Source organism: Drosophila simulans, chromosome 3L, assembly GCF_016746395.2.
Source record: "Drosophila simulans strain w501 chromosome 3L, Prin_Dsim_3.1, whole genome shotgun sequence".
NCBI classification, from domain to species: domain Eukaryota; kingdom Metazoa; phylum Arthropoda; class Insecta; order Diptera; family Drosophilidae; genus Drosophila; species Drosophila simulans.
Window position 1 is genome coordinate 2,931,864 of NC_052522.2, and position 14,743 is coordinate 2,946,606.

The 14,743-nt window shown below is 42.9% G+C and overlaps 1 protein-coding gene across 1 annotated transcript; it reads left to right on the top strand.

The window, feature by feature from the left end:
* Window positions 1-8,322: 8,322 nt before the first annotated feature.
* Window positions 8,323-10,843, top strand: LOC6736542 (carnitine O-palmitoyltransferase 2, mitochondrial). The gene is made up of 3 exons (XM_002083376.3): window positions 8,323-9,555; window positions 9,617-10,411; window positions 10,529-10,843. Exons 1-3 carry the CDS (start codon window positions 8,492-8,494, stop codon window positions 10,671-10,673), a joined length of 2,004 nt encoding a protein of 667 aa, XP_002083412.2. The 5' UTR covers window positions 8,323-8,491; the 3' UTR covers window positions 10,674-10,843.
* The last annotated feature ends 3,900 nt before the right edge of the window (window positions 10,844-14,743 follow it).

The window sequence follows — 14,743 nt, forward strand, 5'->3', positions numbered from 1 at the left end:
ACTAATAGACCAGAAAATATATAGAAATAGCAATAAGTAAATGGGAAGGTAAGTTTGCACCACTCCCATTACATTTCCCAGCTTGAATGTCAAAGAAAAATTCCATTGTTCAGGCGGCAGAAGTATCCAAAAATAAATCAGTTATATTTACTTCCGCCAACTGCTGTCGACCCATACTGCATATGGATGTATTTTAGCTAAAAGTTCCTTCGTGTTTGCCCACGTAGCTCGAAGTATCCTGTCTACATATTGACCAACGCCACGAATGGCAAACAATATTCATGTTTACTGTTTGTCCCATAGGAATTCAGAGTGCCAGCACGACTTTTTTCACCATTTGTCCACAATTTGCTTATGCCCAGTGTGCTCCTTTTCCCCATGGCACTTGATGCGTAATCAGTGGGACAAACAGAATTCATCTACGACCATCTGCCCGGACATTGCTGACAAATCCGATTGGGTGTCGCATTAGAAAACGGGGGAAATGTGCGAGGAGGCATCCCAAGCCAAGGACCAAGAGGAAGGACCCTTATTCCCTGGCTCTGTTTCGGCTCTATTAGCTGGATTGTCTTGGCCATAATGGAGTTAATACATATGTATATGTATGCAGGAGCTGCCTTTGATCCCACCACTCGAAAAGGACCCAAACGGCCGAATGTGGGGGCGGTTGAGCACGTGTTGGGGAAATACATGTCGACTTTAGGTCTTCATTGGCCAGTTCCAGGAATATTAGTCAATTGTGAGCTACGCCAAAAGTGCACCATAAAAGTTAACAGAATTCTACGAAAAACAAACTGAATGAGATAAGCCTTTAAATGACTTACATGATGCAATCTGCAATAGCCTTAGAGGCAATCAATATAGTTTCTCTGGAATGTAATTTGGCCAACGAAGTTGTCATTTTTCTCATCTAAATCGGTTGAAATTCTGGGCAGAAAAAAATATTCCGTTTATTAAAAGAGAAAGATTGGCTGTGGAATTTTCGAATATAGCACTTCTAGTTGCTGTTTTGCATTTTTCCCGTTTTGAAGGTTTTTACGGAATTTATTGAGTTATTGTAGCATTTACGTATCTTTTTTAAACCAATTTCAGTTTCCAACAAAACGAAAAGTGCATATTGGAATTTCCCCAGGCACAGCAAAACCATTTTGGCTAAATGAAATTGAGTAAACGCCGGTGCACGGACAAAAGAAATGCCAAACCGTTCAAGATCTGAGTACACAAAAGCCAAGATAGGATGGCTGCACCAACTTTTGGCCCGCAGACGTGGCAGGATTTCCATGAAAATTGAATCGCCTCTTATTTGCAACGTGGAAGGTGTGAAACCGGCCACTTTCCAAGGCCTACAACCGGAAGTGTCCCTCAGTTGCGAAACAATGTCCTTTGCACCAAGGCTTTGTACACCCTGTTGACCTATGGAAGCGAAAAAAAAACACTTGTGAAAACTTTAGCAGAAACTTGAAAAAAAGTAATGAAATATTATATATAAAATGATATGTTGGTTTACTTTTTGCTAAAATATTAACTTGGTTATATTATTTGCTTATAAATAGAAACTGCTGTTTTAATGTCAGGTGTATTTTCATAAACTAAATAGATTTTTTGATTATTAGGATTTATACATAATAAGGTTAATTTCTCCATTAAGCATCCTTTCATTCTACGTGTTCACTTCAATTGAGCAGCCAGTTTTGCGGCTTTCCGTGTGCGGCTGAAACTTTTCCGGGGAGAAATTTAATTTGCTGCACTTTAAGCTGCAGGCGCCACTTTGGCGCTTTTCTTTTTCCTTTGCAGTTTCCACGATTTTCCATTCTTTTTTTTTTTGACTCCTCCGCGGGCAGCATTTCATTTTATTCAGTCGCTGCTGTGGTGCGCGAGTTTTCTTGCAATTTCTTTTTTAATTTCGCTCAAGTTAGTCATGCGAAATGGCACTTGATGCTCCTTGGTTATGCGTGTATATGGGCATCCTTAAGCAAGTGTGTGTGTATATGTGTGTGCGTAACTCTGTCTGTGTGTGCGTGCCACTCCGCACATTCGTTTGAGTTCCATGGGAATTAACGCTAAGCTGCAGGATCCTCGTTTCCATCTCCTTCGCCATTCCTTCTTCGGCTGCCGCCCTTTGCAGCTCCCGTTTTCCCGACTCCGCCGACTTTTCCGCTTTTCCTCCTCGCGCATTTGCAGTGCAAATGAAGAGCAAAATGGCAACTACAATAAGGACAAGGACAGCGGCGGCAACAGTCAATTGTTGTTCTTAACTCGGTGGCAACAAGAAGGTAATGCAAATACTTTGCCCATCTCCATGGCAGACGCACACAAAAACACTTGCCACTTTATGCGATATGCCACGCCCCAGGAAGTGCGTTCTGAATTTTGAGAATATAATTTAAAGAAGTTTGAATACGAAAGCTTTTAGGGGATAATTACAAATTGAGTCGTCCCTTTTTTATAAGCAGTTTATAATTTACAATCTTATGCTGGAATGTCCAATAATGTATTAAAGAATTTTACAACCTAAAATATGCAAAGCTTTTAATATACAATGTTTTAGTTGAATAGCACTTGAATGCTAGCAAAAAGTGACCTTCGCTGTCACTTTGATGCCAAAAAGCATTTTCATGTTGCCTCAAAATGAAGGCTGCAATAGCCAAAAAGTTGCTTTTAAGTTGCGGTTGCTATTTTTTGCTACGCATCAGTCACAATTTTTGCAGACCGTCAAATGAAATCCCCAAATTCACTTTTAAGCTCTCATTCTGAAATTGTTTTTGAAACGGAAAAATAAGCTTAAAGCAAACAATAAAGCCTTGTTGGATGCTAATTTTTCACACCTATAGAACACAATACCGTCTGGAATTCAAAGCACTGTTCTGCACTCGCTTGACTGCACTAAACACTGTTGAACTTATTGCCCAGCATTCCGTTTAACCAGATTGATTGCTGTCTTACGGGTAAACCTGTGTCTATATACATACATAGTCCGGAGCCAGTTGAGTTGACAACTGCCGGGGCGAAGCAATTTGCATTCTGTGCCCGGCCAAAAGATCCGGCATTCCGACGTGTGTAAGTGGATGCTGCTGGCCTGCAATCTCGGAGTCAATGCAAATGCAGTAAGTAAATGTAGAGTAAATGCAGCATCGTCTGTGCCGGCGGTAAATATGCAAATAAATGCATGGGACCGGCCAAGTGCAATCACGTGCCCTCGCAAAAATGCAACTGCGACAGGGTCCAGAGTCCTGCCATCCTTGGCATACATAATTCAGTGCCACAGCCACTCGGTTGTCTTCTCTTTTTGTACTGTTTTGTTTGATTGCATTTCAATTTGCAGGGTCTTTCTTTTCGATTTTCCACCCACGCGGAAATTAAGCTGCAATCGAATGGACACAGAATACACAAGTGTTTTTTTTTTATATAAATACCAATTTGCCACAGTTCGTGCCTAGATCTGATTTGCATATATTTCCATTTTGGCACAGGAAGTAAGGTAATTTAATGGGCAACACTACTGAAATATTGAAATATTTTTAATCAAAATATGACAGCTTTTCATTGTGAAACTACTGAATAATTAAAGGTTGTCAAGGGAATATACACATTATTAAAAATGACCAATGAAGAATGTGTCGTATAAATGTTTTAGCATTTTTGTTCTATTGCGCATTCAACCTAATTCCATTTGATTGCTAAATGCTCTTTTTGCAGCCATATAAATTCCATTAGAACTCGCATTTGAACAAATCGTTGGGCCATTCAAAAACCAGCCGCAATAACAATTTTCGAAAATGGCCCTCCAAAAAGAAGCAAACTTTGTTTGAACTCCCGTAAATCCGTCCTTCTGCCTTTGGCTTCCACTCAATTGAACATTTTCGGCTCTGGCACATGAAAATCGCTTCAAAAATGTTCGCAATTGCAGTGCCGGGCCATTGGGATTCGTTTACAAACGGATTCCCCATTCACATGTCCTCTGACAAGGCTGACGTCATGTCCGCATTTTTCACGAAATTAAGAGCGGATATGGGGGAAAATATTGCAAAATTAATTCAAAATATTGTGAGTGATCAACGAAGAACCGCGAATAAATAACAACAGCATGACGCAGGCCTGTGGAAATATTATTCTTTTTGCTGGGTGACGCAAATAGTGGTCCGTTTTCTGCTATTTTTAGCGGAGGGTCCGGCGCCTGTTTTCATAATTTATGTGAACTTGATTTATTTGTGCGCATTTCCGCTCATTTCGATTCCATTACGATTGCTGCTCCCTGGCTATTCCCAATCCCCATAAACTTCCGCCTGATTAATGGCCGTCAGCACGACATGTGAAAAGTGTTGCCTACTTCTAGGGACCTGTTAATTGCCGACCATAAAATTGGCCAAAACGCGCGCCGGCACGCGAACTAACTGCTGTTCGTCCTGCGAGGGGAAATCAAACAATTCAATCTGCTCGCAATTGCTGAGAACAGGATGAAGGCCAAGTCCTCTGGACTCTGGACGTGGCCTAACGAGGAGCACAAGGAGCACATTGTCGATTTCCCAGTCTTTCCACTTTTCGGCTCACTCAGCCAGGGAAAATTAAATTTACAACAAACAACATCAGTTACATGTCGTCATGGCGGGTCTGGAGCCCAAGGGCCAGGAGCAGGAATTAGGGGTCAGGGAATCGGTGACTGAAACTTGCACTTTAAAAAACAAATAGCCCTAGAACTTAAAAGCATTCAATTACAATGTATTCCTGATGCATGTTATTCTTTATAGCTGTATGAAAATGCTTTGAATTTTATGTGTTATGGCTATCCTTGGCGCCGAAGGTCCTTAGAATTTCTGAATATTTTTAAAGCGTATATTTTCCAAGTGCACAAAATGAGGACGATAGGCAGGAGTTCACATGTCGGCGCCGCTTCCTTTGGGCGAGTCCTGAGACCTGGCGTTGCCTTTATAGCAATTTAATGTGTTCTTGTAGCCGTTGTTTCACTCTTGTGAAAAATGATTTCGCTTTGCTCCACGCCAAAGCCAAAAAAGCATATAAAATAGAGGAAAAAAACGAAGCTAGCAATTTGTCTGCCCTTCTAGGAAAATCATCACAATGGCGGTTGTTTAGTGGGCGGAATCCCAGACTTGGCTTTTTGCAAAAGCTACGGAATTTCGCGTGCATTTACATACATGCGTGCTATTACACACATTTAGTAATTGGTATACCCATTATTTTTTTTGTGTTTTGGGCCTTGATTTTTAAAGGAGGCGTTTCGCCACATGGTAGTAATTATTACTTTATTTTCGTAGCTCTTTAAACGGTTTGAGATTATCTTGGCATTGCTTTGCTGAGAGCCTTTAAGGTCTGTTTAAATGGCAGTAAAACTACTCGACAATTTCACACAAGCTGACTAATAATATTCACTATCACACTTTAATAAAGAAACGAAGATTTATAGATGCTCACGTTTACCAACATTTTGCCAGCATTCCAGATTGCCCCCGTATATATGCATGCCACACCCAAGGATATCAATAAACTTTGTGGCCAGCAGCTATTGATTGCTGGTGACATTGAACCTTGACATTGCTGCCTGGGAAAAGGATTCCCCAGCGATTGTTCCTGTGGCATATAAATTATGCTGCTGGCCATCGTGGCTCGTGGCTGGTCATAAATTAATGGCTCGGGTTCAGTGTCCCTAAAATTGCAGCAATTATCTGCATTATTTTCTTGGGGCATGCCAGGCAATTATGAAAATTAACATGTTTGTGCACAATGGCACACAAGAGCCACAAAATGTGGCAGCAAAAAGCTTTTACATATTCATCAGCCTACGAAATCTTCAAGGTCTCAAAAAGTGGGTGGAATCCAGTGTATTTCCTTGGTTTTCGGCGTGTGGGTTTTGACTTAATCTGCTTGCTTTATTTGTCATGCACGTCCAGGTTGGTGAATTAAATTTGAATTTCCGCCCACCGCGCCCGCCTGCGGGGAAACAAGTCGGGAAAAACAAGAGCGAATTTCCCAGACTTTCCACAGCGTGTCGTCCTTGTTTCCCAGCTTCGTCGTTTTTGCTTACATTTTGGCTACATTTGATTTAGCTTTTTAATCTGCCTGCAATGTGCACTACTGTGAAAAATATGTAACAAATTCAAATTAAAAATGGCAGAATAATAAAAATAAATTCTAGCTAGTAAGCTCAATTAACTTTTAGTATGTGCTTCTTGGAATGTATTGCAATAAAAATAAAATAACACATGTTAAATAAATTGCACTAAATAATAGGCTATCCGCATGCCTATTTAAATATTTTAAAGGTAGCATAAACTCCAACAACTCGACCATCGCATTCCCATCCTACAGTGCAACCTCCTACAGTGAGGCCTGAGTTATTGCCTCCATTTCATTGGGGCTGTCAACGCGGCCATTTGAGAGCCATCTCCGTTCTTCATGGCCATGTCAATGATTTGCTCGACTGGAATGCGGCATTTATGCTGAGCCATCTATGCAAATCTCCGTCTGCCCGAAGGTAGACCAAACCCAAACCCAAGCCCATTTGCCATTGTCATCATGGGGCAAATGGAATTTGCCAGTTAACTCTTCCATCTGGTCACCTCGTGCTGTTGCCTGATTTTTACGCAGTTGTCAACCCGTCGAAAGCGACTTATTCGCCACACCTTTCAGGTGCAGAAAGACAGGAAGGAAGGAAGGATTCGAATCTGGATCCCCAGTCACGCTGTGCGTGCTGGAATGGTCAACAGTTTTATTGTCCGGCAAAGGACTCTGGAAACAAATGTTGATTTCTGCGCACAGAAAAAAAGGATGTTTTTAGAGGTTTTTTATGTGCTTTCGCATCTGGCGGCGACAGTTGAAATTTTATACTACCGTTGGTTGTTAATGAGTGTCGAGATTGTATGCTTTTTAAACACATTCAAGGGTCCTTGAATAGATTTTGTTATTAGCGGAGAAAAAAGTGGTAAAAACGTGTCATAAGGGAGCGCTTGTATATGCAGTTGGCGTTAAATCATTTAAATCTAACTTAGTTTTTACATTTTATATACCTCTTGTACTCAAAAACATTAATTCAATCGGTATTAGTATGCAACATATTTCATTTAATCAAATTAATTTAAGTCCATGGTTTTATTTATTCCACCAGTTATTTAAAGTCACATTGGGTCTTTAAAATGCGAGGGGCAATGGCAAAGCAATTACCCATCGATTTGTTCGATTTGGAGGCGCTCAAGTGCTTAAGCGTCCTTTCACCTTTTTGGCCATGGCATCCTGGCGATTTCGGTCCGTGGATAAACAGCGTTTTGTTTGCATTTGCGTGGCGTTTATTTGTTTGCCGCTGTTGATGTCTGCTGGTCGAGGAGTTTGGACGACGAGGGTTTCAGGGCAGAAACAGATCCTCGAAGGGGTCAGGACATCTTGCAGACGTGGTGGGTCAAAGGCTTCTGCGGGTATTCCAACCGGTCACTGTTCCCAGGTGAGTCGGGAAATACACAAACGGCTTACTTAAATTACGGGGCTAAGAAAGAAATGAAAATGCGCATAAAATTTTTATACTTTGTCGAATTTCACGAGCGTTTCCCCCATCGATTCATCTTTGCACTTTGCAGTCGACGTTTGCGGAATAAAATCCACTGCCCCTCAATTCCTCAAATTAAGTAAAGTGAGTAGGGGAATCCCCTTTTCCATTTAAATTTGCATAAGAGGCATCGGCGAATGCGGATGCGGATGAGGATGCGGATGGGTTGCAGTGTAATTGGGCGAAGTGAAATTGCGTTAATATTTAACAAGCCAGCGAAAGTGCAAAAGCGAAGCGCATTAAATGCGGAAAAGGGATACGGAAACGTCGTCCTTCGGGGCAAAGTGCGAAATTATGCGGAATTCAGGGAGATCCGCAAACCCTTTGCTTTGCAAGCACGGCCCTCAAATGTTAAATGTTAGCCATAAGGTCAGCCAAATGTGAAACTCGAGCCGTGAAAGTAAAATGTTTGACCCCAAAGAGCAGCGCTGATTTTGAGTGGTAATTTAATTTCTCATTATCGTCGTTATTGTAATCCAATAAAATCATGACAATTCGAAATTTCGTGACCGGCACATGATTGCAAACTGATTATTGCAAATTCAATTTATAGTGCTATAAATGTTGAGAAACCAAATTTATTATAGACAATTGGAAAAAATAAAAAAATATTAAACATTGTAAGCCATAAAATATAGTTTAGTTATACATAATAACAATAAAAATCCGAAAAGATCTATTAATCGTAAATTTCAAACAAATACGATATTCGAATATTTTGGCGCCATTACAGTTACTGAAAAATACCAAAAATACCGTAAAAATATACGTACGGTATCTATCGATGACGGCGATCAGCTGTGATCATCGATGGCGAACAGCTGATCTCGCTCGCGAATTTTCAACTTGTTGTTGGACTTTCTGTTTTGGACTTTGAAACGTCGCCTCTCGAGTTTAAACAACAATAGTTACCCAATTTGGAAAGCCATCGAGTGGATAGCCATGTTCCGGACCCGGGTGCACCGTAATCTGTCGTGGATATCGACGAATTCGTCGAGGACAACGACCACTCATGGCCAGCACTACCAGTACCTGCAATGTTCCAAGCTGCCAACGCTGTACTTTCAGCGCTCCTTGCCGCGATTGCCCATTCCGCTGCTGGAGAACAGCTGTCGACGTTTCCTGGAGGCCACCAAGCCACTGCTCTCGCCGGCGGAGAAGGCGGAGACCCAGCAAACGGTGGAGCAGTTCCGCCAGGGGATCGGCATGGAACTCCACGCCAAACTCAAGAGCCATGATGCAGAGAACAAGCATACCAGCTACATCTCGCAGCCCTGGTTCGACATGTATCTGGCCGATCGAGCCCCCCTGCCCCTCAACTATAATCCGCTGCTGGTGATGAAGAGCGATACGCGACCGGAGTACCAGCAACAGGTGGTTAGGGCTACCAACCTGATCATCAGCTCGCTGCGTTTCTGGCGATCTCTGCAGTCGGATCTCCTAGAGCCGGAGGTGTACCACATGAACCCCAAGAAGAGCGACACTGCCAGCTACCGCCGGTGGATGAAGGTGGCTCCCAAAGCCTTTGCCACCTACGCGTCTTATGCCTTTAAGGCCTTCCCGCTGGACATGAGCCAGTATAACCGGCTTTTTGGCACCTCCAGGATTCCTAGGATCGGCAAAGACGAGCTGGTCCAGTCACCGGACGCCAAGCATATTCTGGTAATGCGACGCGGTCACATGTACGCCGTGAATGTGCTAGACTCGAGTGGATACATCGAGAGTCCCAGTGTGATTCTGGGTAGACTGAAGGCTGTGCTTAAACTGGATACAGATCGCGAGGCAGCCAGCGTGCCACTTGGTGTTCTGACCTCCGGACAGCGTGATGAGTGGGCCAAAACAAGACAGCAGTTTGTTAGCAACATCAAAAATGCCGATCTTCTGGAGAGAGAGGTGGATGCGGCTCTGTTCTGCGTTTGTCTGGATGGCGAAGAAGATGGAGTCTTTGACGAAAACCAGCAGGAGCCGCTCCTCAAGCATTTGCTGGCGGGAAAAGCGCAGAATCGGTAAGCAGTCGAAATTATGTAAAGCCTGCCTGATTCACAAAGTCATCCTGTTCTTTTACAGTTGGTTCGACAAATCCATTTCCCTGCTTATAAGTGCGGATGGAACAACGGCTATAAACTTCGAGCACTCGTGGGGCGATGGAGTGGCTGTGCTTCGCTACTTTAACGAGCTCTACAAGGACACTTTGAAGCAGCCGTTTGTATCCACGGAGACAGTTCACACTCCCGCCGAAGGCGATTTTGCCAACGTGCGGCCCATCAACTTCGAGATCGACGATGCCACAAAGGCGGCCGTTTCGGAGGCTTATAATAAAAACGCCAGCATTGTGGATAATCTGGACATGAATCTGCTGAAGTACCCACACATCAACAAGCCCACATGCAAGCAGTATGGCCTGAGTCCGGACTCCATCATTCAGCTGTCCTTCCAGCTGGCTTATCGCCAAGCCTACAGTGGCTATGTGGGCAGCTACGAGTCCTGCAGCACATCCGCCTTCCGACACGGTCGCACCGAAACGATGCGACCGTGCACCAACGCCACACGGGACTTCTGTGAAGCTATTCTCCAACCGGAGAGGAGCAAGCCCAGCGCCGGAGAGCTCCGAGCGATGATTGACAATTGCAGCAAGGTGCATGGCCAGTTAACCAAGGAGGCGGCTATGGGCCAAGGCTTTGATCGGCATCTCTTTGCCCTCCGGCACACGGCCCAAAAGGAAGGAATACCAATTCCCGATCTCTATGAGACTGAGGCTTACAAGCGCATTAATAACAACATCATTAGTACCTCAACACTGGGATCAGATGCCCTGCTAGCGGGTTCCTTTGGTCCGGTGGTCAAGAATGGCTTCGGAATCGGGTAAGCCGACTGTCTGTCGAGATTGGGAATTTGAATATTCAAATGCAGCATCCATTTTTCAAGTTGCCTCGACAAATTGTTCAATAGCTGACAGTTGATAACCCATTATTCTTTCAGCTATTCGATTCAGAACGATTTTGCCGGTGCCATTGTCACCACGTACAAAAACCAGGCCGATGGGAAGGTGTTCATAGACAGTCTGGAATCGGCATTTGATAAAATTTGCGCTGTCATCCAGCAGAGCAGCAGTAGCAAGAAGTAGGAGGAAATCCTGAGGAGTCCGACCCCGAATCCAATGAATATGGCTTTAACGTAACAGGGAGATTTATTTTGATGCTTTTACATTGTATCCCATGTGTCTGAATTGCAATATCTTATTCCTAGCTCTACAATTTATAGATTATACACTGAAAACATTCTACCCCATCTAAAGCATCTGTGTCTTTGCTTTTATCCCCGCTGCTTTAATGGCTTTTGCGGCTGATGGGATAATAAATTGGCTAACATATTGTTGGGATGCTGCTGGCTTGACATTTGCAATTGAATACGAGAAATAATTTACGATTTAAAACAATGCTAAAAAAACTTTAAAGTAAAGAGATGTGTCTGTGCAATTCCTGCTAAGAGAGCGAGTTTAAGTTTATATTAAAATTGGTTTCCTTGCGAACTCATGAACATAGAGTTATGATAAACGACCTGAAGTAAAATCGAATAAGTGTGGTTGAAAGCATTTAAGATTATTTTGTGTAAGAAAATGTTTTTTTAAAGAAAACATCTTTCGATCCTTTGTTTTCATAAGTAAAATCAACACCCAGAACGATGCATGGCACGAACCCTTTTGAGTTGGTTTAACTATTGAGTCTCCTTTTAAGCATGCGTAAACTTTGACCTTTCATTGTCACTTAAGTTAAACAAGATGTGTGCCCACGCACACCCTGTTCCCAACTTGTTTATCCCGGAGTAAATGGGGGAGAAACCCTTGCATTAAGCAGTTTCTGATTAAAGGTTTCCCACACGCTGACCCAGAAAACTTGGCCACCAACCCTTCGGGCAAAGTTGTTGCCTTTCGATTTGTGTCAGCCGCACACGTCAATCGCGAACTCCGCCTAAACATGGCCAAAAGTTTATCAAAACGTTGCCTTTTGGGCTGGGAACGGGGATGTCGCTAAATGTGCTGACATTATCAGTTGATTTATCGTCAAATTTTGTGCCAACTGGCGTGGCGTTGTAAAAATTAATTAACTTGCTCGCCGAGTCTTCCTGATACGTACACGATTCCGCCTTAATGGGCGGCATTAAAAATTAAAAAGGAGACATTCCCGCGGCGGAGAGGTCATTAAAGCCAAGTAGACTCTTCTGCCAGTGGCGGACAATTAAAAACATATTAAACTGACGTGCTGGAAAGGATGTGCATGTGGATGTGGCTGTGGATGCGCAGTCTGTGTGTGGGAGGATGTGGGTCGATGATAAATGGGCGGTCGCCAGGATTTAATATTGCGCATACGCCGCCGACGCCCGGCAGCTCATTAAATTATTCAAAAATGGGACTCCACTGCCCGTCCGTCCAGCTGGCTACATAGTTGTGGCATTATATGTATCCTAGTACATCATCCTGTTGGTCCATTGTGCTGCGGCATGCGACATGTGGCTGCGATAAAATGTCCTGACGTGAATCGCCTGCTGATGAGTTTCTGGCTCAGAGCGCCGTTTAACTTTCCACTTCTTAATCAAAATTGCGTTGAAAGTCAGAGGTCCGAGAACGCCAGGATGGAAATCAATAATTGTTCTCCTAATTGAATATTAATATTTAATTTTCGCTTTCTCGCTGTGTTAAAGAACGCATCATTAGGCCGGGCATCTGTTGCCAAACTTTTCCTGGGCAAGGGCTGCCCGTAAATTGATTTATGGGTTCCACCCGGGTGGTGGAGAAGCCCCGCTGGATTTCAGCACTTGTCTTTTGTTCGTGGCAAGCAGCTTCAATTTGCGGCAGCAATAATATTTGTTCGACCACAGCAACCGCACGACCGCAAGGCTGTTAGCAACTTCTCAGTGTCCCAGACCACCGGCCACAGTGCGTATGCGTAATCTTGGTCAACCTATTGCCGCATGTTAATGCACTTGGGCCAAAGACAAGCCGCACTTCCGCACCACGGGCTAATGAGCAATTAATATGGAAATCAGTTTTGGCCATTACAAGGTGCCTGGCCAATTATGTTGCGAACTGGTCCGAATTAATGGCCAGGACATGTGGGAACGTGTCGGGAAATTACAACTGCCCGTTGGTCATAGGGTCTTCCGGAGTTAGATTTTATGCTCCAATTTGTAATGAGTTGCTAGAGTCCTTTGATACAGGTACTCGAATGTTCTCTGTATTCAGTTGGCAATTGTCATGACTAAAATTAGGCTAAAAGTACTTAAGTAGCTAACAACAACGTTGAAATAATTACCAGTTTTTCTCCCCCTTATTTTCAATAAAGGATCATAGTCTTAAAGGCTCTCGAATATCAAAGTGTCAGCTACTGGAAACGACGTCTTAAGCCCAGCCGCAATTTTTCAAGGCGAGCGTCCTTGTGTAATTAACATCAGATTTATGAGCAATTCATGGAAAATGTCTGCACAGGTGTCTGAAAAAGTACTTGAAACTCAATTCAAGCAGCTCGTGCTTGTGTTTAGCATTCAAGTTAATTGGTATTGCCGCAGGACATTTGGTGAGACATGAGCGCAAACAATGAGCTGACCCTATAAATGCCAAAAGCAAAGCAGAATAATCATTTTTAATTGCCGGTAATTATTTACAAAATTAACAAATAGTCAATGAGCCAGCAGCGGAAACGAAAGCCAAAGGAAAATTAGCAAAACAAAATTGGTGAAAATATATTTCTTTTGGGAAAAACAAGAACCAAGAAATGCGCCAAAATGAGGTAAAAACTATTTGAGTTCGCTTTCTGGCTATTGATTCACTTTCCGATGGTTGGATGTCAGCCAGTTTTTCCGAGAGAGGAGAACAAAAAATTCAACTTGAGGTAGTCGGATATTGGGTACATTTGTTTATAAACACTTTGGCAATTTAAAAAAAGCCGAAAGAAAGATAAAAGTAAATAAATGTGGGGAGAACAACAATTTTATAGTTACACATTATTTCGACTTAGGCAAAGAAAAAATAAATAAAAGCACAACTTATAAACATTCAAACTTTTGGCAGCTACTTTGAATGTATAAGTAGCGAAAATCAAAAGTGATTGTTAATGTTTATGACATTAGCAGGTAATTAATTGCATGGAAACGCAAAAACGATTTAAAATAGGAAATTTTCATAATAATTGAACGGAAACTGTTCTTGACTGTGTGGACATTGGGTGAACATTGTTATAATTTTGTAGGGACTTGCATACATAAACAATTTTAATTGGATGTGTAGTATTTATTTTAGAAAAATAAAAATCAAAAGAAAGTCCATAAGTCGGCAACATTTGAGTATAAACATATCCCTTAGCGTCATGTGGCCAAGACACTTGTTGTGTGCGCCGTTGCGGGATAAATGCAAATGTTTAGGGACACGGCCAACGGCGCGTATGAGTCATTTTTAATTAAGATGTCAGTCACACAATGGTCCTTAGGCTCGTGCCCTATCTGCCCGGCAACTGGAGCATGTATCTGCCGCATCCTGGACGATTAACCCCATGCAACCACGTGGCAGCCAAGGGGCCAAGTCAATTAACTTGAGCCACAAAGCTGGCTATTGTTGCGCAACTCGAGTCAGGACGAGTCTATTGTGCCTCGTCACACATGTGGCATACTTGTTTACATTTCCACATGCCCGGTGCCACAGTTTTATTATCATCGTGGGCTCATCACTCAGTGAAACTTGAGTTCTATTCGCTGGAGCCAAGGAAGCGGAAGCCACGCACTCAAGGATGTGCACCACCTCCTCCCTGGCGGAGGTTAATTCAATTTACTGCCTCGTATGCCTCAAATTTTTGTGATTGTCTCGGCACACACACGTCCAATTGGAGCAGCCATTCGGAAATGCAATTTACCACCAAACGCGAAAAAGTTTTGAATATTTCTGCCCGCCCCGGAACACTCGCGCATTGGCGCCAAAAAGTTTCACAATTCACTGGGGCGAAAGTGCTCAGAGCTCAACGCTCCAGCCGGAAGGATCTGGCTCATAGAGTATTCATGAAATTTTAGTTGCCATTTGCTTATGCCCACACCCTGTGATTTAAAGCTTTGCGTGGCATTTGAGATACTTTGCTTTCTCGATTTCATTGGATTTATAAGGCAATAAATACAAATTTTTGAAACAAGCTAAGCTCACTTCAGTTATTATTT

What these genes read in the sequence shown, in the direction of transcription:
- LOC6736542 (XM_002083376.3), top strand. Translation starts at nt 8,492, where the DNA reads ATGTTCCGGACCCGGGTGCACCGTAATCTGTCGTGGATATCGACGAAT. An exon ending in GCGGGAAAAGCGCAGAATCG is followed by an intron (nt 9,556 to 9,616) that starts GTAAGCAGTCGA and finishes GTTCTTTTACAG; the next exon opens with TTGGTTCGACAAATCCATTT. An exon ending in AAGAATGGCTTCGGAATCGG is followed by an intron (nt 10,412 to 10,528) that starts GTAAGCCGACTG and finishes TTATTCTTTCAG; the next exon opens with CTATTCGATTCAGAACGATT.